The following is a 24172-nucleotide window of genomic DNA, read 5'->3' on the forward strand; positions in this document are numbered from 1 at the left end:
TTCTATGTTTTCATCTTTTGCTTTGATACCATGAGACCACGTACAATTCCCCTGGTGGTTGTATTGCCCTGAAACCCAGTTCTGGAAGAATGGTCATATCAGGGCCTTTAGTTGCTCGTATGAAGAAGTAGGTCAGGGGAGCCTGTACCTTTCGAACTCCTAATGAAGCCCCCCCCGTGCTTCAGGAAGTGGGGAACTTCGCTCTGACTGCGGCTGGGCCAAAGTGTTCCCGTGCAGCTAGTGTCACAGTGGGGAGCCTGGTATCAGATGTAAAATGTGCTCTGATTTACAGACAGCACAGAATCGCAGTCCCAGTGAGATGCCTCATACAGTGAGGCTGGCTGAAAAACACTCTGCTTCTTCATATGGAATGAATTGAGTCTGCGGTCTCTTAGTTAATGCGGTTATATATTGATCGTTGTTCAAATGTAGCATAATGTATGTACAGCACATATCTAAGAGCTAAGCGCCACTCATGGCTCTGTATTCGATTATTCTGCTCCAACTGTAGAGGAATCAGGTCACACTGACCTGATGATATACATTGCATTTATTTTTATCTCCAACTTCCCCCAAACCAATCCGTGCACTGCACTAATTCAACTCTGTGATTAGTAATTCCATGAAAGCCAGACACCTTGGTCCATGCCTCACAGTGTAAGAAAGTGTTGCCTGTCCTCACATTCTAGATGTCATGCTGTCATTCTAGATCTGTGTGTGTGTGTGTGTGTGTGTGTGTGTGTGTGTCTCTGTGTCTCTGTGTGTGCTTTATACGCCTACATGTGGAAGTGAATCACTCTGAGCTGTCTGATAAGGATGAATCCTCTCCGTTGTCATGACAAAGACCCCGAGGCGAGTGTGAGGAGGTGGGTGGTGATGTTGTATCCCTTACTTCCGTTTGAGATACTGTAGCACACAGAGAGCCTGTGATTAGACGGGAAATGCTGGTTTCCATTGTGGACTCTCATGTAGGTCCTGCAGTGAAGTGTTGGATGGTACATAAATAGAGGACACATTAGGTACTTTCGACTGTCTTCTGCCCCTCCTTCTTTCAGCCTCAGTGCTAATGTGAGTGCATGCATGCATGATTGGCAGAGCTGTGTCTCAGAGGTGCATTGTGCATCTGGTATTGATCAGAACCCCCACATATCCCAGCAGACTCATTGCAAGCAGCCATGTGCACTCACAGCCACAGCCGGGCACGCTCACAGCCACAGCCGGGCACGCTCACAGCCACAGCCGGGCACGCTCACAGCCACAGCCGGGGACGCTCACAGTCACAGCCGGGCACGCTCACAGCCACAGCCGGGGACGCTCACAGCCACAGCCGGGCACGCTCACAGCCACAGCCGGGCACGCTCACAGCCACAGCCGGGCACGCTCACAGCCACAGCCGGGCACGCTCACAGCCACAGCCGGGCACGCAGAGTCTTCCACCTGAGGCACGGTTAGTGTTCAAACTCAGACTTCAAAATATTGAAGTGATGCTGCTACATCTGTTATTCACTTCTCCATTTCCTCGCCCACTCGCCTCCCACTGGAGCCTCCTCCTGGTACAGAGATTCCAGGCACGATGGGTATGTGTGGGTGGATGACCGCCTCCCTGTTTCTTTCTGTTTCTCTCGGCCTCTCTAAGACTGCCTGTAAGTCCTTAAGCAGACGTTTAAACATCCTCACTCTGAGTGACGACCTTCAGAGAACCCGCACCCAGCTTGCTGGGTAGAAGACAAGCACTCAAGGATATAATGTTCCCCACTTCCATTTCTCAAGTGTCACAGCAATTGAAATTGGTTTTGCTCAGGAGGGACTGGTGTAATGTAGAATCCTACGCTGTCAAGGCAATTTCCACAAATGACAAGAAACAGGCAAGGGCTTCTGTTCAGTGCAGACATTACTGTGCCTTTATATTAAAGGGGCATTATGAGGGATGTATATCAGGCTTTTTTTAAAACCAGGACAGCTTGTAACAGTCAATGTATTTATCATCTATGACAGAAAGAGAGAGCATGCCCTGCTGGTCTGCACATTTCACTCACTAACTATTTGTCAGGAACAGTCAAGTTGCCATGCTAAACAGAGTCAGTGCAGTTCCACCTGGTGCATATTTATAACTGCTCACAGAAGCAAAAAGCCAGAGCAGCTACAGCATAAAGCTCTGTTTCCTGAACTGTGTGATGATGTAGATGGACTTCGTGATAATGGGGTGCTTAACTCAGGCAGTCAGTTTCCAGGCATTTGAAAGTGTGCTAGAGTACATGCACACATACACTAGACTACATCTATATATTGACGCAAAACCCCTTTACACACACATACAGTTTTAACAAAATCAACAAATAAATCCATGCATGTTCGTAATGCATGTCTCCCTCGTTCCCTCGTTCTTTGGGTGTTTCTATTCCTTGGAAGTCCTGTGCAATTGATTATCATGGAAATATTCTTATATTAATTAAAATATTCTTATAATGATTTTTATCTCTGTGCATTCTGCTTCATGATCTTAAGATATGGTCATAAGCGATTCCATGATGTCCTGCCACGTAGCACTTATGTCACTACATTCTTTAGCAATTCTTAATCAGATAAAGAATTATACCATTGTATTTTGTTTCATATAGTAACAATGATAATTAGATGGGAACTGCAAAATAATGCAAGGGGCCCTTCCCCCTGCTGGTACACATCCATGAAATTAATCTGAAAGCTTCTGAAAGTGACTCCATGCATCCTTCAGGCTTGTGTGTGCTTGCTACTATAGTTTGGGTTAGTGATAATGAACTGATTGTTAGAATATGATAAATAGCTTGGAGCTAGACACTGTCAGTTGTTTACAAGCAGTTTTCTGTTGTTTGTCTTTAGGTGTAATCAGGTTATACACATTTACACACTGAGAGTAAATAAGTAGTTATCACTAGAGGTATGATAGTGTTTTAGTTCTCCACTGATTTTAACTACTCATAATGAATCTGTGTATATGAGTGTGTGCACACATGTTTGTGTGTGTGTGCGCATGAGAACATATAATGCATTTTTACCCAGCAGGTTGTCATGCAGTAGAAAAAGATAAGACTGCAGGAGACTTGCTCTCATTCTGATTATGGTAATAGATATTCTGGTGAAACAGCGCAAGGGTGCTATTTTCTGGTTAGTTGTGAGTTCAGGCTCCTCATAGCATTATGGGAAGGAGATAGAACCATTTTAGTCTCTTGAAAATAGAATGTGGTAGATAGAAAATGATGATCTATGAATAAAATGTAATTATGTGTCTGAAGTTCATCTCATAGCAGACATAATTTTCTAACAGTGTTTCTTTAACACTGTAGAAACCTCACAACACTGTTAACAACCTTATGAGAACATTGTTAGTTATCTCACATACAGATGAAGCCTATTTTGTTGATTTTATTCCCTCAATAGTTTACATGCATAATATCATATTCATTACTAATCCACTGTGTCCCCAAGGCAGTCTTCTCTATTTCTTGTAAATACAGTATGCAGTATTATATAAGATCTCCTCATTATACTGCCATTCAGATATACTCAATCTTGGATTACATCAGACTCAATGCGGGGGCCTTTTGAACAGGAATCAGGAGTCAGCCTACTCTGCCCGTTGAGTTCTTCACGCTGCTGTTATCGTGAAGGGTTTATAAACACGATACCCTCTTTGAATGAGGAAGGCCTGAAGCCCAGGGGAGGCAGTGAATGACTCAGAAATACCCCATCAAACTGAAGTGATTTGTCTTGGGGAAAAGCACAAATAGAAGAGCTCTGTGCATTAGGATTGTGATAACAGGAGGTACCCCCCCCAGAGACTCTGCAGTGGTGAAACACACGTGCAGATGAACGTGACCACACAAAAAGCCTTGGTCCTGTGTGGTACGGGCTGCCATACAGTAAAGACATGTGCAAATACATTCATGAGGCACTGGAGCAACCTCGGTTTGGAATCTTTTAGTAGAAGGACAACAGTTTGCAGGCCGCTCTTCTGTCTGCGGTGAAAGGCCTGGGTTTGTTAGCAGACCAGGTGGGAATCTGAATGTCCGTTTCGTTGCCGTTGTAGGGCTACTTTTTTGTTTCTTGTTTCTTCTCAAAACAATGGGCGCAATTGCTTCATGGCTCTAGGGCAATGTTTTAAATTAGAGAGCAAGATAGACTCTTGGGGCAATCTGTTAGATGGAACTCGGTGAATGTTTTGAGCATAATGAATTCATTGTGTTTACATTGCTGTAAGTGTCTCAAGTATACATTCGTGCTTTGAATTTTTTTTTCCTCTCTACTGAGGTCATTACAGTCAGGAAATGTGTCTTGGCAGAATAACTTCTAGGGCCCTGCTCCTTCCTTTAACCATGAGCAAACCACAAACCCCCTCCCCACCCGCTTTTTTATCTGAATCTGTGACAGATGCAGTATCTGTCTTACTTTAGACAGGCTTCTGTGAATCTTCAAGGACAAAGAAAGGAATGAAAAGTGACAAATGGCACAAGGTCAGGTCTGAAAGCCATTTATTGAGCAAATGCTTATGAAGGATAACGTGCACAGTGTGTTTTGAATAATCGATCTTAGGGACCTGTGCGTTGTGACAGATAGGATTTCACAACATGGATTTTCGCTTTAACGTGGGCGTTGAATGACTGTGATTATTCAAGCCTGTGATTGTGATGAATGCAACGGAACAGGACATATGGCTTAGTCCCCCCCGCAACTCCCGAGCTAATTACTAATTTACCACCATTGTTAGCGTAATGCATAACCGCAGCAAACAAATATGGGAGAATGCATCAGCATGTCACACTGAAATATTCACTTTTCATGCATAAGTAAAATTCTATGTCTGTGGTGTGACCCTGCGGTTATTACCTACCTCTCAAAATGCCATTCACAGCATTATTCCAAAATGCTTCAAAATTCATCTTGGTCACAGTGCTGCATCTAAACTAACAGAGAGATTCCCCTGAGACATACGGAATCCCATTAAAAGCGCTTTAGCTGCCATTACACCAGCTGGCAGAAATTGTGTCACATTGAATGCGATTTTCCACATTTCCGCAGTGATGGATCGACTAAAAGAAAAGTCACACAAAACTTGACTGTCTTCTTGACACTCACGAATTGCTGATGTTGCCGGAGGACAGCTGTGAATTTTAATGAGAAGATTTCTTTCATATGCAGTTTAAATATGTCCTACAAAGCACTGAGACATGTTTCTGATGTTGTTTGAAACTACAAATCACCTCCATTTAAATTAATATTTGATTTGCTTTGCTTTCATATAAAGGGTATTAGATTTTAATTTTTCATACCAAAGTAGGATAACATCAAGTTTCAGCAACTAAAAATGAACCATCATTAATGAAGAAATACAGTAACCTGTGATGGGGTGAAAATTCTAACTCAAAGCTGTTTAAAGTTTTGAAAATAATAATTGTACAAAGGTTACATCACACATGAGAGTGTAAATGGTACCACACCTGCAATTTCAAAACACTTTGGTGGAAGAACTCTCTAGTATGAGAGGTCACAAGATGGTATGATATAGCCATCTTTTTAAAAACGGCAAATATGTCGTCAGCCGGCCTTGTGCAGTCCCATATTAACATACTGGTTTGTGCCTTGCCTTGCAGGATGTTAATGTACTGGTCTGTAATGTGTAGTTAATAAAGGATGGCAGTGAGCTCTATGTGATGTAACACATAATGGTAACACGCTGGTCTGTGTTATGTAATGCAGAATGATACTGTGCTGGTTTGTGTGATGTAGAATGATAATGTACTGGTCTGTGTGATGTAATGTGGAATGATAATGTACTGGCCCGTGTGATGTAATGCTGGAAGATAATGTACCAGTCTGTATGATGTAATTAAGGATGTTAACGAGTTGATTCGTCTCTTGTGTTTTCCAGTTGCTGGGAGTAGCCTTCCTGGGGATTGGACTGTGGGCATGGAGTGAAAAGGTGAGTGTGTTGCAGCTGATGTCTGTGTGTACTGGTGTGTGTACTTGTATGTGTGTGTGGTTGCAGGCATATGTGTATGTGTCTGTGTGTATAATACACTGCTGTGTGTGTATAACACTAGAACTTTGGACCAACATGATCTGTAATTGCTGTGTTTCCTACTGGTCCTTGACATTGATTATCAGGCCTTTCCAAATTCCTAGGCTTATGTATCATTTTCAGACCTGATGTGTTTTTGTTGGCTGCTGGCATGTACAGTAGCTTACAGTACCTACATGTATTACTTTTGAAAGAGGCCATGCCACATCAGGCAGGAAAATATATCCAATAGACATATTCTAAAATGTTATGTATGTCAAATTACTGTCTGACTCTGGAAAAAAATTCCTCTTAAAGTGGTCAGTGATATCAATAATGAAGGCACTTCCTTAGTAGCTACAGTATCCAGCATGATGAGAATCAGAATAATGGTCTCTGCACTCACTGTACATTGCACTTCACTGTACTCATTGCTGCTGTAAAGGTCCATAATGACCTCTTTTTGTGTCACAGCGAATGAGCATACAGTATCAGAACACTTCATGCCCTTTTAAACCTCCTTGCTCATTTGAAATGAAGACGTGATCATACTGAAGGCACAGAGCACATTATGACACTGTAATATCTATGACAATGTAAATGACAAGATGGCACTTTTTACTGAGCAAAATATGACAGAATCTGCAGTCACATCATGATAAATGGACATGTTACATAAAAGGAGAGGACTCCATGGTCTCTATACCTCATGGGAAGAGCAACACTGTAAGATCACTGTGTTTCAGCATGCTCCACTCTAACAGGGCAGGGTGTGGTTTAGAGGGAGGTAATAACACTGTTTCACAGCGTTTCACTGTAACAGGGCAGAGTGCACAGTAGGTGGTGTGTATAATGCTATACTACTGTGTATGATGCTAATAATGCTGTGTTTCGCCGTGCTTCACCATGACAGGGCAGAGTGTGGTTTAGCAGGAGGCTGTGTTTCACTGCATTTCACTGTAACAGGGCAGAACAATGCAGGATTCTGTCTTCTGAAAACGGATGCAAAGGAGGATGTTCTGCTACAGCGCCTTGGCAGTATCGCTAACCCAGCAAGAGTGAATGCTTAGCTTACTGTCCCTTTCACTCAGGCTGGGTTTTCTTTGTGGTTTTGGCTGTGTTCTGATTGCACTGGCTTTTAAAAAGCATACTGGCTCACCAAAATCACGTTGTTCGTTGCCAAACCAAACCAAGATACTTCACAAGCATTCAGCCTGGAAAGAAGTTTAAATTGTGGATTCCCTGCATAAATTAACATTTGTTTCTTAGTGGCTTCATCAGTTGATATTCTACCACAGTATGCATGGTATTTCGCAAGTAAGAAGTATTTACATTTTTGTAATTTTTTTTTCCTCTTTATGCAACCAATTGCCCAATTTGAATGACCAGTTGTGCACTAGGCTTGTCTCAACATAACAAACTCTACACCTCTGTAGGGCAAATGGGTTCCTCACACACAATAAATAGTTTTTTTTTTCATATTGCAAGTCACACAGCGTACTACAGTGGAGTGGGTGCTCATTGGAAGATAGGTTCTATGCCCTCCCGTGTCATGCGAGCAACTTGCAGGTGCCTGGTCAGTTGCAGTGTGCCTGAGAGTGGTGAGACAAGGGGACACTTTGCCAACCTACCCATACATATCGCACCAGAACAAAGCTAATTTGCTCTGCTACTGTGGGCTACCAGTCTGATGACATGACTGGGATCAGCCCTGCGCTGTAGAGCTCAGCTTGCAATCAAGGCAAGGACCTTATTCACTAAGCTACTTAGGAGCCCCTGAAATAAATAATTTCTAAAGTTCCTCTTAAAAGAGCCAGTGCATTTTCCTATCAGATCCCATCCTATACACTTTATTGCCACAGTACTCGTTCAGGTAAGGCCTGTGTGGGTAATATCTTTACATGTGGTTTATGAATCAATGAACCAATGAAAAACCTCATGCATGCTGGCAGAAGTTATTTTACTGAGAAGCAATGCTGGCAGTGTAGTGCATTGCTCTCAGGAGAGACCATTCACTGATCAAATATTAATAACACATACTATTTATAGCTGAAATATAATGTCAGTGTAATGAAATTTAATCTAGATATCATCAAATGTGTCCTCATTACTAAAGTCATTACTATGGCAATATAATTATCTATGGTATGAAATGAATTATTGCATAAAATTAAACAGATTTTATGTGTCTGTAGACATCCCATATGATTCATGTAAAACAGCAGTAAATATTGTATGAGTTCTGGTCAGGGAACGTTTATTAATTTATGGACATGAGTTTAGATGGCAAAGCAAGTCTGCTCATCATATTGTTAGATGAGAGATGAAAACATGATTATTTATTTAATATTTTCTCTCCCACTGTGACTTCAGTTACATTAAATGCTGATACATGCTTTTGGAGAAGCTGGTACATGTTTTTTCAAAATGCATCTGCCTAGTGCAAGTTGCAAGTTGTGCAAGAAGTGATTACAAACATGTCAGGAAAAGAATAGAAGCAAAAGCTGTGCCTTTGAATAGGACCAAGGATATTTACACTGTGTTTGAAGGTCCTTCTTGAATAACAGTCCTTGCAAGGTTAAGATGAGAATTTGTAGTAGTAGCTAAGTAAGAACCAATTGTCAGAGATTCACTGTGCAGATGCTCTGACTTAGTCTAAGATTAAGTCTTTGAGTATCTGGGCTTATCACTCACCATTGCATTGCGATGGTTCTTTTCAGATCTATTTCCTGTTCTGCGCACACAGATATCCTGCCAGCCGCAGAGCAAAGCATTGATGGTGTGAGCTGCAGTAATGCTAGCTCAACAGTCTAGAGCGAGAACGTGGAAATACTGGCACAGCATTTTAATTTGTAGTTGTGGTTGACAGAACAATACAGATGGCAGAGGGGAGACTAATTAACATTGAGAGAACCATAATTAGATGACCTCTGACATGAAACTTTCACCACTTAGAAGTGCATCCTGTCAAAGTCATATTCCCTCTGTGTATGTAATATGTATGCATAATCTTTTTATATATTTAATTCTGACTGATTGCATTATTTTAGTCAAATTGCTGAGGCCTTAGTTAAGTTAAATCAGAACACAGTAAAATTTCAATTTCACAAAATGCTGAAGTTGTATATTTGAGTTGAAAGTAATATCATAAGCAAAAGCAAAAGTCCCAAAAGCACAGCACTCCTTGTCTCTTGTTGGGTTCATGTCATGCGGTTGTAAGGGTTTGAGTTCAATGCAATGTTCAGATCACACAGGAATGTATAGGCAGATTACTGTGGGAGTTTAGAGGGGGAGAAAATAGCAGATTTCAGAACATGTGAGCCTTCTACAAAAAAGTGTGGTCACCCCCCCGGAGTAAGGACAGTAGTATAAGTACAACTGAGGAGGACAGTGGTCAAAAGGAGTGATAATGGGAAAGTGAAAGTTCCTTTTTCTCATTTTGGACACCCTTGACCACATGAATTGGTGCCATTTTAAGGAGACGTGCTTAGGGTAAGTGAGGGGAAAAAAAATGTCCTTTGGGATGCAGCCTGGTTCCTTATCTCAGCAAGCATATCATGTCTGTGGTCAGGAATGGTGCTGGTGGTGGACTGGAATTTAACTCCCTGCTTACATAAGCTCTCTCTTTGAGAGATGTTTGAGGTCTTTTGCACGATACATACAGCATAAAAAATTATAAGTTCACTATACTTACCAGAGGTAACTGTTTACCATATTTCGGAATGTAAGTATTCAGAACTGTGAAAAGTTGAACGTGTGAAATATAATGTGTTTCCAGGTGTTGTCATGTTATATAATTTTACGCTGATGATACGCTGGTTTGTTCATGGTCTGTTACACTCCATTTGGTAACGATGGTTAGGCTTTTTTTGGACACAGTCCAACAGTGATGTGAATGCAGCGGTAATGAAATCACTGCATACAAAACAGGAATGACCCAATTAGCTTACATAAATTGCTGTGTTTTTTTTATGGGATGACGGGCTATAGCTCCGCGGGGAGACGTTACAGAGACCCCTGGGAGGAGTGTGAGCTGCGGAGACTGAGGAATGCAAATATTGTCTCACCTGATCCTTGTGACTGGCCGCATTGAGAGGAGTGAGTGTGTGGGCTTCACGGTGGAGCTTGAGCTTTCACAAGCGCCAGTAGCATTAACAGTGCCAATGGGAGCAAACCTCTCCAGTTACCACTTGAGGAATATTTTGCTAACTTAAGAACCTGGCATATTTATATTAAAAATTACAGGACGTTGAGGACTCTAGTACTAGCAATGGAGTCACAATTCCACAGTAATGCACCCAGCATTCCTGTCAGCTTGTAGATAATTAATTGACCTCAATCACTGTTGAATGGAGGCCGTGCCCCACCGTTGTCTCCCAGCTTGCTGTAACATCTCTTTAAATCATGCTGGCCTCACAGAAATCAAAACAGAACGAGGATGGCTCCAGTGGGAGCCCTCTTCTCACAGTTCTGCGGGATCCATCTGGCATGATTTACAACCTCTTTGTGCTGCTTTTCTCTGAGGACGGCAGCAGGTGCACCGTGTGCAGCCAACGGTAAAGTGGCTTCATGCTTTTTTTAGGGAGATTTGTGGTTGTATTTCACGGCAGGCCTTGGGTTGTCGTTTCAAGATTTTGGACACATGTTTACGCAGTATCTCTTGTGTGCCTTCATTAGAGTGTGTGTATAAAGTGCGGTGATAGGAAAACACTTGTCATGGGTAATTCAAAACACTGAGCGTTCACAAACCCATCCTCTTCATCTGTCCTCTCCCTGTTCTGCTTTCTCTTTTTAGGGCGTGCTCTCCAACATCTCCTCCATCACGGATCTGGGGGGCTTCGACCCTGTCTGGCTCTTCCTGGTGGTTGGTGGGGTGATGTTCATTCTGGGCTTCGCTGGCTGCATAGGAGCTCTGAGGGAGAACACCTTCCTGCTCAAATTTGTGAGTCCCCGTTCCTCTTCCCCTCCCCTCCTTATTGGTGTCTCACTCTCCGATGTGCGTCTGAGTTCCTGTCTGAATCACTGTTGTTGGGTGTGCAGACATGTTCTGCCCTTAAATTCGGCTCAGCTAAACCGATCCTTATCGCGATCCTAACCTGTATATTGAATAAGATGAAACAGGGCCTGCGCAGGGTAGGATCTATCCGCACCACCATAGGAGATGCACCTGGAAATGCTTTGGGGTCTGCTAACGAGGTTTTTGCAGCTGTTGTCATAGTAACAGAGCCGCGAGTTTTGCTGTTTTCTTTAAAGGAGTTGACAAAAAGGGAAATCTCATAGCCGCTGAAACACACCGTGCAGCACAGGATCACATGAGTGTGGGGGAGGTGCAGCTGAAAGCCGCTGCCAAGAGTAACTACGGTGGAGGGGCAATGCTGGCTTCTGTGGCACAGGAAGCTGCAAGCACCACTGCAAGATTTTTATTTCCACTATCAGGGAAAATGGTCATAGAGCTACAGAATGCAATTGTGACTCCCAACATACAACAGACAGGTACTTTGGTGTAAATGGCAAGAGGTTGTGCCGCAGAATAAATTGAACTGAAACTGTGATTGACACCTATAGGTTTCAAGCAGTTTGCTGCATGGATTTTTAGTCCTTTTATCTCACTGGTCTAAGGCACGTCGTTTTTAAAGAGAAGACATGGTTTCAGGCTCTGAGAAGTTAATTTAGAATCAAAGAAAATTCACCATTTGTTTCTCAAAGGTAATACGGCAGAATGGCGCTCCCAGAAGAGATTTGAAAAACTGTCATCTACCTTATCACAGACATTATTGGTGTTATTTCACTTTGCAGTTTGCATTTTATTTAACTGAATAGTTTTGCTTTAAAAATCACAGACGGCAGGAGACGCTGATGTGTTGTGGCACATGACGTGAAATGAAATGAAGTAAGATGTTTTGAATAAACCCTGGGAATGGGATGATCGCTTTGTCTGTTGAGCCTTTAATTCTCCTTTTGGTGCACCATTTTGCCACACAAAGCCCTGCGAAGTAAAGAGATAAACAGTGAACTTCCCTTGATTCTCTCTATTCCAGCAGGCCACCACAATGAGAAGAGTGCTTGGTTTTTCTTTAATGCAACATATTCATTCATTGTGTTGCAAAGAGACTGCAAACTTGTACTCACTTCACAAAAATAGATACATGATGGAAGAAAGGCAGAAGTTGTATAAAATGTCAGCTGTGTAGACACAGTGACCTTTAATTTAAAATCTTTTTCAGGGAAAAAGTCATTGTGGGATTGAAGTCTAACATCCACTTCTGTCATGACCTTACTGCAGTTACTTGTTTCAGTTAGAGCCTCTGATTCTGACATTTCAGACCAGGATGGGTACATAGTGGACCTGGGATAACTTGCCAAGAGGATTCTTTTGCTCATAAAAGGTTGCTTTGTTGACAATTTTTTGAAGCAGTACTATATTTTTAGACTATAATATAATCCATTTAGTTTCTTAAGGTTGTGTATGAGGGTAGCAGGCTGGAAAAAGTGAATTACATTGAACTGGCATACTGTATACAGTTTAATGGTTTGGATTCTGTTGAGAATAAGGACTTGCAAATGAACCGTAGTCTTGATTTACTTTGAGCCAAAGATCAGTATCGCTGTTCTGTTCCCAATATGAAATGAGCACTGCTATAATTAGAAACTGGGATAGTAATTAAATTAAGAAAAAAATTGCAAGTAGCTGATAATGAATTTGTGTTAAGAAACATTTAAGATGAATTAGATCACTTCTGAACACTCGTTCGCATCAGTTAGCCGCATTTCTCTCCCACTTTCCAGTTCTCCGTGTTTCTGGGGATCATCTTTTTCCTGGAGCTGACCGCTGGGGTTCTGGCCTTCGTCTTTAAGGACTGGATCAAGGACCAGCTCAACTTCTTCATCAACAACAACATCAGGGCTTACCGGGACGACATTGACCTGCAGAACCTCATCGACTTCACCCAGGAATACGTGAGTCCACCATCACCCCCTTTCCCTGTGCTGCGGCGAAGTGCTGTGCAGACCGCGTTTCCATAGCAACCCCTGAGCGCACAGCAAATAGGCCCCCCCTCCGCCCCCCCACCTACTGCGAAGCGCTCTCACAAGATTGTTATGACCGGCCTTAATGTTACATAGATGTTGCAAGGACCTTGTGATTTGACAGGGCAGCTTGTGTGAAACAGAGACAATGCAGCAAGTTGCAATGTGTTCAGTGCTGTGTTATGGAGGGAGTAAACTGAGCCAGTGGTTCCTGTTCTGTGGGTTGTAAACTGCAATGGGGGGTGGTGAGTTGAACCGAAGCAGGTTGCAAAATACACAGTGGATGGAAAACACATTATAACATGAAGACTTGCACTATACTGTAGAATAATACGCGTGTGTATAAAAGATATTTAGGAAATTGCCATGTGAAAGTGACATTTTGTGGAACCTAATGCAGCATTTTTGTACATAAGAAGTTCCATTTGTGTCACACTAGAAATAATGATGACTAACTGCATCTTCTTCTAAAATTCACTGTTACAGATATTGAGAATTGATGAATTTCTCAGTGTCACTTTAGAACACTGAGGGAAAGCACAGACACATTGTCCTAGCAGCCAGGGAGGAGCTCAGACAGGATGCCTGCTTTGGGTGGGCTTATTCTCTTCCACAACAGATCCCATTCACAAGAGCAATCAAAAAAATCCTCTTTATGGCACAAATGGCATGTCTGCTTTTGGACTCTGATTGGCTGATGTGGTTTCAGGTTCTCTGGTCTCTTTGGGCCTTTGTTTAGATGACCAACTTGCTGCCAGCAGGGCATGAAGCATATGACACCAAGGACGAATTTAATTGGATATCAGAGATCAACAGAGGCCTTCATACAGTAGCCACTTTTGTGTTACACAAGGGCAGAATTCACATAATGAAGCACTTTTCTCAGACAATACCTCACTGTGCTGCATTCTCTTTACAGTGAAGCCCACCCTTGAAAAAAAATGAGTGGCAAAAAAAAACAAAAAAAAACGTATTTAATATTAAGCTCTGCACACACTGCAGGCTGACACTGGCCGTGAGCTGTACTGATGTCTGTTTAATATCTCTCACAGTGGGAGTGCTGTGGGGCGTTTGGGGCGGATGACTGGAATTTGAACATCTATTTCAACTGCACCGATGCCAACCCCAGCCGAGAGAAGTGTGGCGTGCCTTTCTCCTGCTGCACCAAGGACCCCGCGGTACCCATCCTGCACCTCTCTCCCCTGTCCCGTCACACATTCCCACTTCCTCTCGCCTCCATGACCAGCAGAGTCTTGTTAGCTTGAAACAGGGAACACTAAAGCATGATCAATAAACCGCTCATGATTGTTTCACATTCAATGAGTGTCCTGGCTGAAGTAGTGTTTACCAGTTACCGCTGTTTCGAATGTGATGGTAGTACCTGTATTACCTTAATGCATTTTTGAGTCTTTTCAAATGCATTCTTAATCTTCAATGTCATTATCATACTGAAACTGATCTCATACCCAAATTCTTTGTTGTAAGTAAAATAGTTAATGTAAAATATACAAAGGTAATCTAGTATAAAAGGCATTAGATGTCTAGCATTAGATGTCATTATCTAGTCAGCTTCAGATGGATCATGCTTATTTAAATTGACACACTTAAACATGTAGAACAATCAACAAAAAGTTCAAGACAGCAAATTTAAAGATTTTAGTTTTTACCTGTTTCAAGCTGACAAGCCTCCATTGGCTGTCGCTCACTCTGGAGCACTATGGGAAATGACATCATCCCCACTACCAGCCCGTGACTTCAGACAACCAACCATGTGTAATACAATCACTGTGTACAGCTGCCTCACATAAGCACACTATGGGGATATTAACCAATGAGACGCAGTCTGGTTTTACAGGGCGCTTCTGTTGACTCGATGATGTTAACGAGCCAAATGATTTATTTTCACTGTAAACGAAGGCGTAGCTCACTCTGCAGTGTGTGATTTATGCATGGTTCAGACTGAAGAGGGGCAGACATGCTGCGTGTACAGTATGCACAAAAATCCCCAAAATGCACATATCAGATTAATTTCCTCATTGTTTGTGCAGCGTGGTGCCATTTTCAATTTCGACACTGCTTCTAACGCCCTTCACACCTGCTGGAAGGTCAGGTTTTGTTCTTGATTCTGAGACGTGGCCGTGTTCCAAATTACTGAAAAACAAATCTGTGAAGAATGTTTGTTTGGACGAAAGAAAATGTGAAAAGGAAAACAGCCCGGCGACTCCCTCCTTGTCAGGAAGCGGGGCCTAATTCAGTCCTCACAGCAGCCTCCAGAAGTGCAAACAGGAAGTGGAGAGCTCTAATCTTGGCATGCCATACTCCAGGACTTCTGATTTACCACTGAATAGCAGCTGCTGCTCTGCTCCAGCAAATCCATAACCTTAACTCTCCTTTTAGTTTGTGAAGTTCTGTGTCATGGGCTATCACGTCTCTGAGTGAACATCATTTGATGGTTTTATTGATTTGATGTGTTGTTTCACGTGAACGTGGTTCTGTCTCCACGTTTCTTCTTTCTTGTTGCAAGTGTAGGAAGTCTTTGGTCTGTTGTCTGAGTTGTATTGGTAACAGACTTACTGTCTGGTATGTAATGAAGTGAACCTCTGTTGAATGATGACAACGCAAATGACTTGTCTGGAATATTCAACCCTTGTAACAACTGTCTGGTGTTAATTTGCAGGCCCGTACTTTGGTAATGGCGAGAGGGAGAGGTGTGGATGAGTGTTAAGGCAGAGCAGTTCTCACAGCATGTATCTATGACTCATCATACATTAACAGCTGACAGCCTTTAAAGAAGACATTAGCCTCCTGCCATGGTGTAATAACATGTGTTTCCAAAGTTTGCTGTTTAGTGGTACCTGTGACAGTGCTGTCACTACAGTTGAGTATGTGCTCTGACTGCCATACCAATGAGCCTGGCTCTTTGGTGTTGTGGTCAAGCTGCAGGTTTGGCACCCTGTAGACCCGGGTTGGAGGCCGGGTGGGGTGACTGCCCTCACCCTTTGCTACAGTAGCCTAACAGTCACTTTTTTGTGTGTTTTCAGGAGGATGTCATCAACACACAATGTGGCTATGATGTGCGAGCAAAGGCGGTGAGTTCAATGACCTCTTTTCTCCAATGGAACAGCTGTGGTCTCCATTCAGGATTTAGATACAATATGGTGTCAAATAAGTGTCTATTCCAAAGAGAGACAGAGAGACAAAGAGATGGACCAGGAAGCTGTAGGTTGAGAAGTTACCAAATGCTCTGACTATAATGTGTTTCTGTGACGCTCTGTTCTGAACCTTTATGGTGTGCACATTAGATACAGAGTGTCCAAGAAAAAAAGGTTGTATTGATCGGTGAAGTGAAGGTAACCTGTGATAAACCCAGGAAGACCAAGAAAAACATTCAGATAGCAATTCTGATCCATGTCATAGTCAGTGAGTACTTCCAACATTGTTATGCAGCCAAATATCCTATGGGGTCCATCTTCAGCGGCAGACTATGATCAGCAGGTGGTGCTGATGTTGGAGTTAATCCCATCTTTCAGGCCCAAGTATATTGCTTATGTAGAAGCCTCAGATTCCCTGCACTTTAAGCTACTGCTGCAGCCTCTCCTAAGAGTGGATGACTTGTGTGTTTCAAAGGAGGATTTGGACTTTCAAAGCTATGGTTGTAGCTCAATTACTTCTGTCATGCAAACCCATTTTTGCCTCTTCACATATTCAGAAGGGATGAGTAACACAGGCCTGTAGAATCTCTCACAGCAAAGCCACTCAGAGACTGTGTGTAGGAGGCCCCACCCCAGATCTGAGTGGTCACTGCTGGTCACCCTGCCCCCAGCCAGTTCCCTTCATTGCAGAATAATGTCTGTTCTGTTACCAAGGCAGAGTTCGCCACCTCACATCAGTAAAGGACATGTGGAGCTGAGAACAGGGGGCTGTTGGCCTGTCAGAGTTCTGGAAGCGCTTTTAAATCCACTAGCTCTGTTTTTTAATGACTGGAGACAGCTGCCAGGAATCACTCAGTGTGGCAAAAACACCACCGTTCCTGGCTGCGGTTCCACTGAAAATCTTTTGACTTCACTTTGGCTGCACAGAAAGACAGCATGGAGGGGGTGGGTGGTAGGGGTGGGGGGGGGGTTGCTTTATTTATTTTTTAAACATTACCCATTACCAGCCAACTGCATATGCTCAAAGGTTTGTGGATTTTTGGGTTTGTGTGTCCAGTGTGTGGAAATCAAAATGTGGAGCTTGTAAAGGATGGTCTAATAAGGCTCTAGTTTGGAGTGTTAATGTATGGGTAAACACATGGGCATTTATGTTCATGAACAAGGGAGTATGTTGGCACTGAATGAGGCAGGGTGGGTCTAGAAGGATGTGACACGAATACAGCTGCTAGCACTTCTTTCATGTTTAAGTTTTGCAGAATCACGTTGCTGAACCCCGACCCACTGGGCTTCCTCACTAAAACCGATGGAAAGTTAATGCCTTTGACCACCTCATTAGCATAACATTCCAGACACAGTTGACAGGGTAGTTCAGGCTACTGAGTTTGAGGTCATCGTATGCCTGAAGAAAAAAAAATCTAATGACTGAATGTGACTGTGAGAGAATAAGCAGGAATGCTCAAAATGTCCTTTATTCTAGTTTTTCTAGAATTTTCTCTTGCTTGTAACTCATGCTTTTTTGGCTTTCCTCAGTCTGATAAAAAAAAAAAACATTCAGGGAAACACTAAAGTTCTAGTGTTGGATTGTTTTTTTCCTCTGAAGAATAGCTAGAAAAAATCTTAATCTTAATCATTTATTTGTGAAGGGATGTAACTATAACAATGAGCTTTGCTCAAGTAGTTTTACTCGTTGTTTTTTTTTCGCCCCATTTGAATTACATCCATTCTTTTCACGGAATTGTAATCCGGCAATATTAAACTGGGCAAGCTTTTTTAGTGCGCGGTGTAACTCTCAGCTCATTTATAATCACTGTGTGTCTCCAGGATTCAGAGCAGAAGACTTACATTTATGTGAAAGGCTGTGTGCCGCAGTTTGAGAAATGGCTGCAGGACAACCTGACTGTGGTGGCAGGGATCTTTATCGGTATCGCACTGCTCCAGGTGAGAAGGCATCTGCTCTGCTGGACCTCTGCTGGTAAAATCCCGCTGACATCTGAAACAAAGCCTGGGGTGGCAGTCTAATGCCATGCTTGTGATCCGCTTTTGTAGTTGTAAATATGTACTTAGCATATTTGTTCATTGCCGGCATTTGAATGATTTATACCAAACTGTAGTGTGACACCCTTCTCTCTTTGTTTATTTTTATGAGATTTGAAACAAATGAGGCTGGTGAAATGACCTCTATAAATCTTCTGAGACTAGATCAGAAATTGTATTTAACTCTATTCCTTATTTCAGGTAATAATTACCTCCAGATCTTACTATGTCTTGTCTTCCCGCAACCTCTCTACAACCTCTTCTTGCAATCAGTGAAATGATGTTTGACTCCGATTCTGACAGTTATCTGTAAGTGGGGAAAAGGCTTCACACCTACCGGTGAAACATTCTGAGTGTGATCAGCCTTTTCTGTCCTCGAAACATCACTAACAATTCAAACAATTCGTAATGTGCATGTAGCACTGAGGTTGTGGGAAAAGCAACAATTGTAGTGATACTTTATGTACTTTTTCCATACTTATTAATTCCATTCATTTATTCTGAAATGCAAGTAAGACAGCACCTGTAAGACACCAGGACACAATGGACACAACACCAGCTTCAACTGGAGTCAAAAGCTAATTAGCTAAAAGCTAATTGTTCTACATGAGCCGCAAGTAAAAGGCCATTTAGCTCCAAGTTGTCTGTGGTTTGATGGTGAAAAGATCTTCAAAAAAGATCTTCAAAAACAAGTGACTAAATTTCACAGGATTAATATAGCTTTGGAACAATAGGTGTTTCACTGGAATATACTAATGCTCTGATTTATCTTTTTACAGTTCACAAAATTGGAAGCTGACAGTGTATCCTTGTTCTGAGTGTGTAATGCTGCAGACCAACAGTCATACTATACTGTAGATGTATGGGGAAAGGTCAACCACTGGTTGTACCTCTGTGTAAAGCGTATGATTTGCTTTAAATAGTGCTGATAAGGAGCTGTAAAGTATTTGAATCCTATGAAGCTGAGCGTTCAGTTGATTGTTTTTGATATTTTCAGATTTTCGGGATATGCTTGGCACAAAACCTCGTCAGTGACATCGAAGCTGTGAGGGCGAGCTGGTGAGAAATCTGTCAAACATTCTAGATTAAGATCATTCTGATGCAATTTTATATAAATCTTCCAATGTTTCTGCTTTATTTCTGCTTAAAACTGCTGTCCTACTAATGCATTGATTCTATTGGCTATATTAACCTTTTAAAGTAGCAATTACTCTATATCACTTAAGTGTTAAGTGATATAAAGTGAATGGTAAGTTCTTCATATGAAGATGTGTTTGTAATGGTTTAGTGAACCATAACATATTTTTACTATTCTTTCCCAAAGAATATTAAGGCTATAAATGTACAAGGACTGTAATTTTATTTTGAAAAGCGTGCCACCTGTTGGTGAATATTTGTACTACATAATGGAACGTCAGTTACTATGATGCTGTGGTAGGAGAGCAAAAATGATTTATTACTCCAAAAAGAAATGAGCATTTTTCACAGGTATTTTGGATACACAGCGAGTTATTTTATTGGAGGCTGAACAGTGATTTATATGATGACACAGGCAGCATGCACAGTACTGTCCAGGTCACCGCACCAGACTAAAGCCCCATCACTGCCTGTTTAAAGCATTTGCCATGGCTGCGACCATTATCCAGAGTCCCATTGTCCAGACCGGTTGAGTCATTCCATTGGATGTGCTCATTGAGTGGAACGCTCAGGCTGCAAGCTCGAAACCGAGGCGGTCCCTTTGCACCACCCCCCTCCCCATCACCATGCTTTCTCACCTCACGCCGTCATTCTTCCTCCCCATGCTTCGTCAGGGTGCCCCCCTCTCTCTCCGCCCGCCGGCCGCCACTGCCACACCCCAGCAAGAAAGCCAGGGCATACACATGAGGATGTGTGTGTGTTTACCCGGTGGGTGTGAAGGACACTTTTCTTTTCTTTACATTTCCTTTTTTTTTTTTTTTAACGAGGAGTCACGCTGATGATGTCAGTCAGGACAGAGAGCCCTATGCACAGCAGCCCTAAGGCCTGCTTCTTTTGTCTCTCTAAAGAAAGCCGCAGCTTAACATTTATGTAATATTCCCACAATGTTTCTGCCGCATTTTATTACTAAAATAATTTGTACACCAGTTGTAGAAATGATTTGCAGAAAGTAAGGTAAAAATAAGGCTGACAAATCTTTTTGGATGAGTTTGTCTGCTGTACATATGCACAAATCATTTTTATGGCTTTTTATGGCATGTTGCTTCAGTTTTACAGAAATTTTGTGAGAATGTTATATGTTGGCTGGGTCCGGACAACTGAAGGAAACACTATGTTATGGGTAACAACAGAAAAATCTAAACAACTATATTTCCTGCTTTTGAAAACTGATGCGTGGCCAGGATGTAGATCATATTTCTTACTTGGTACCAGCACACTTCTTTTTTGGAGTTTGATTGTCAATGACGGTGGTAAAAGAGAGGTTTAAGGTAATCCTTAATAATAATTTTAATGATAATGTTAATAGGTGTTATAGGTCCTGTAGTTGATAGAGGTATTCTAATACCCAGTATCCTCTACTGGGGAAGAAATAAGATTATTTTCCTGAGCTATTTGGTAAAAATTCACATCTGAGAATCATGGTAAACATAAATAGGGTTGAAGATGAAACAGTGTTTGTACATTAATTCAGCATGTCACTTGACAGGAGATGGGATGGATGAAAACATTGTTAGTTATTAATTTGATTACAGTCATCATAGACTCTCTCAGAACATCTGAGCTTTTACTTGGTTATCTGTGGGTGACACTTATGACCTGATCCCAACTTGCCAACAAGATTCCTACCCTGGTCCAGTACATGTAATTCACACAGTTCAGTCTGGCAGTACGACACAGAGCCAGAGAACATGGCTGTGATAGATAAATTACCTGTTTTTGTCTCAGCAGGAATGACAGGGTCTTGATTATGTAGAGGTTTCAACATGTTCGCACCTAAAGAGATGGATCACTGGAATGGCACGACCACACTTGTAATCATACTGGGCCTTACAGTTACCAATCTCCGTCATCATCTTTGAAACACCTCACACTGAGGGGACTGCATTGTAATTTCTCATTACTTCATACACATTTCATACACATTCCTATCCTGACAACGGAACAAGCCCTAGCTGTGTATGTGGTTCTCTGTCCCGCCGCTCCACCCCTTACCGTGTCACCGTGGTTGGGCCCGTTCCTGGATTTATTTGAAAGCCCAAAGTGCCGTCAGCCTGTCCTCTGCACTTCTGGGCAGCGTGCCACGCATCTGTCACCTCGCTGTGCCTTTCAGTAACCTGTCGCCCGACTCCTCTGTTGCTCTGTCCCGCTGCACTGTGGCCAGCCACGCTCCAGGCAAGAAGCACACACTGCAGCAGCCCTCTCCCGTCAGTAGCCGGGCTCCCTTCTGACCGCCACTTTCGCTGTCTCTTACAGTTTGTTCACCTGAGGCCACGGCTCACCCTCGTCCTTGAAGACACAGGTAACGTCACTGGGGTAGACCTAGTCAGGGCACTATCTAAAGTGGTGGCATTCAGGCTGGGGAACTTTTTTTTTTTTTTTTTTGAGGTAAATGTTAAAAGGCTGCTAAGAATGAGTACCCATGAGTGTATGAATTGGCCTGTTCTTTTATGGTTGAAGGTTCTTGGTAACATTTTTATAAGTGAAAATGTTTTGTAGACTGAGCTTGTCGGGGTATTTTGAGACAGGAATGAAAAGGTGTTGTGTCCGACTCTCCACAGGTGTCCTCAAGAACGCCGGCACCAGCGAGGGAAGAGAGGGACAAGCCGAGCGCACTGCGCCTGAAAAATGTACAAAGACTACCTGTACCATTTGTTTTATGATCTGTATATATTAATACTTTTATAGGGGTTCCATGAGTTTTTTTTTCCAAGATTTGTGGTGGTGTCAAACACCTTGTGTAAAAAAAGAAATGAAAAAAAAATGGAGGGGAGGGGGTGGGATGTTCTGTAAATGCACTGCATGCCTAACAAAATGGCATTGGTTCTCTATGTATCTCATGATGTAAAAAGCTTTTCTTCACACTAATGACCAATTTAAACGTAGCTGTGGTTGTTCCACTTTGAAACATGCAGGGGTTAGAACAATACAAAAGCAATGACACTAAAATGCAAACCTACAGTCAAAATCTGTGGACAGGAGCCATATTCCCAGAATTCCTTCAGCCGACGAAGCTTTGGTCTGTGTAATATACTGCGTCTTAAGGTGGCAGTTTGACTTCATTTTGTAGTGTTCAACAGTATCTGTCAACTCATTAAGTCTTACAAAAGACAAGTGGGGTATCTGTCTTTGTAGTACAAGTATGAGTTTTGATTTCAAATGAATCAGTTTGGGTATGACATGAATAGGCCTTAGGGTAAAGGCGTATTTCTTGCCAAATAAATAGAAGTTGTAAATAGTGCTTTAAAGCTTTGTTGCTTCCTGAGAAAATGATGTTTTTGTATTGTTGATAGATTTTCAGAATCTGTTCCCTGTTATTGTGAGTTGTGATAAAGATGCTCCATGAGCCAGTTCCCCAGGCCCTCTGAGCCATCTCCTGGAATTCTCATTTCTGCTGTTGTCATAAATCCGAGCGGGTGCTAGTGTACCTCAGCGCCTGTACACTTGTGTGAAAGAGGACCCTGTTGAGTCCCTCGCGAAAAGGGCGAGGTGTTTTTCTCACCCGACGCCTCGCGCCACACCACATCTGTGCTGTGAGGACTCGCCCGCTTTTTCCGCCAGTCAAAGCAGCTCTCTCCCCACGCTCACAACTTCCACCTTCTTAACTTTCACTTCTGTTCCAACTGCCCTGTGAACTTACAGCCAGCCTTATTTCTGTACCCCACTGACATTGTCTAGGATAATAAAAAAAAAAGTGGAGAAAAAAAAAAAAAAGATAACCGAATGTGAATATGGGTTTTCTTTTGGTCCGGGCCTGGTTTTCCTGGTGCCTTTGGAGCTGGGTTTTTAACTGCATGCTGCACACTGAAGTCAGAGGGGTGAGCACCGAGCCGTCTCATTCGGTTACATGCTTCACGGTGCAGACAATGGCCTGTTTGTGACCGCTCTGCCCTGGTACATGTCACCCCTGGCCCCAGAACCGGAGCAGGGTTGGCAGCTCCCATCCCAAGTGGGAGGCGGGGCACGGAATACTAGCAAACTCCTGTGAACTCACCCCTCTCTGTAAGCGATATGTCTACGTCCCAGAATCCCCTGCATGGTGAGTGACTGGCTGTGCCTTGGGCCGCTGACTTGATTTTCACCCAAACCAGCACATATGCACCCCAAAAACTGCAGAAATAACAGAATGGAAATAATGTCTGAGGAAGATGTTGACAAAGGCACAAACTGAGACATATACCTGCTTTATATAATGCTCAGTTTAAACAATTATATAAACCATGGCCCTTGCGGGTCCACTAGGGAAAGCTTGCAGAAGACACGGTTCTGATGCACACTCCGAGTGGCCGGCTCAGTGCAATTTCATAGGGTTCTACAGCCCAGAGGGAGCCGGCAAATTAAATGTAGTTCCCAAGCTCTCAGATGAGATGATTTTGCAGGCATCAAATCTCAGCTAATACAATAGAAAAAAAAACAGATCTTATAGCCAGCAATAGTTTTTAATTTTCCCATGAGTTTTCAATCCTTGAAATGTACAAGACAGCAACAGACATTTACAACAGACATTAAAGTTTAAATATCTTATGCAGTCATGGTGCTCGTTTCTGATAGATTTGTTTCTTAGGTTACAAATCTAATAAATTACATTAAATAAATTGACAAAAAATGGTTAAGGACTTAAACAATATCCAACCAGATGGAATGTCAGCTTCCCGCAAACTGTGGGGGAAGCCATGAAACCTGTAAACTGCCAGTCTGGCTAAAAATATTACTGTACCATTGGCAAATATGT

At 42.5% G+C, this 24172-nt stretch overlaps 1 protein-coding gene across 2 annotated transcripts in view; it reads left to right on the top strand.

Annotated features, from left to right (window-relative positions):
- tspan5a (tetraspanin 5a) overlaps window positions 1-23177 on the top strand; it is a 32152-nt gene extending 8975 nt beyond the window's left edge. The window contains exons 2-11 of one of the 2 annotated variants that reach the window (XM_036551511.1): window positions 5906-5956; window positions 10830-10976; window positions 12821-12991; window positions 14113-14238; window positions 16102-16149; window positions 18034-18150; window positions 19244-19305; window positions 20058-20151; window positions 21697-21742; window positions 22002-23177. In XM_036551511.1, the coding sequence (XP_036407404.1) occupies window positions 5906-5956; window positions 10830-10976; window positions 12821-12991; window positions 14113-14238; window positions 16102-16149; window positions 18034-18150; window positions 19244-19305; window positions 20058-20130 (795 nt within the window). In that variant the 3' untranslated portion in view covers window positions 20131-20151; window positions 21697-21742; window positions 22002-23177. The remainder of the gene's footprint in view (window positions 1-5905; window positions 5957-10829; window positions 10977-12820; window positions 12992-14112; window positions 14239-16101; window positions 16150-18033; window positions 18151-19243; window positions 19306-20057; window positions 20152-21696; window positions 21743-22001) is intronic. The other variant, XM_036551512.1, reaches the window with a different exon arrangement.
- Window positions 23178-24172: the final 995 nt, after the last annotated feature.

Source organism: Megalops cyprinoides, chromosome 18 (genome assembly GCF_013368585.1).
Source record: "Megalops cyprinoides isolate fMegCyp1 chromosome 18, fMegCyp1.pri, whole genome shotgun sequence".
In the NCBI taxonomy this organism is placed as follows: Eukaryota; Metazoa; Chordata; class Actinopteri; order Elopiformes; family Megalopidae; genus Megalops; species Megalops cyprinoides.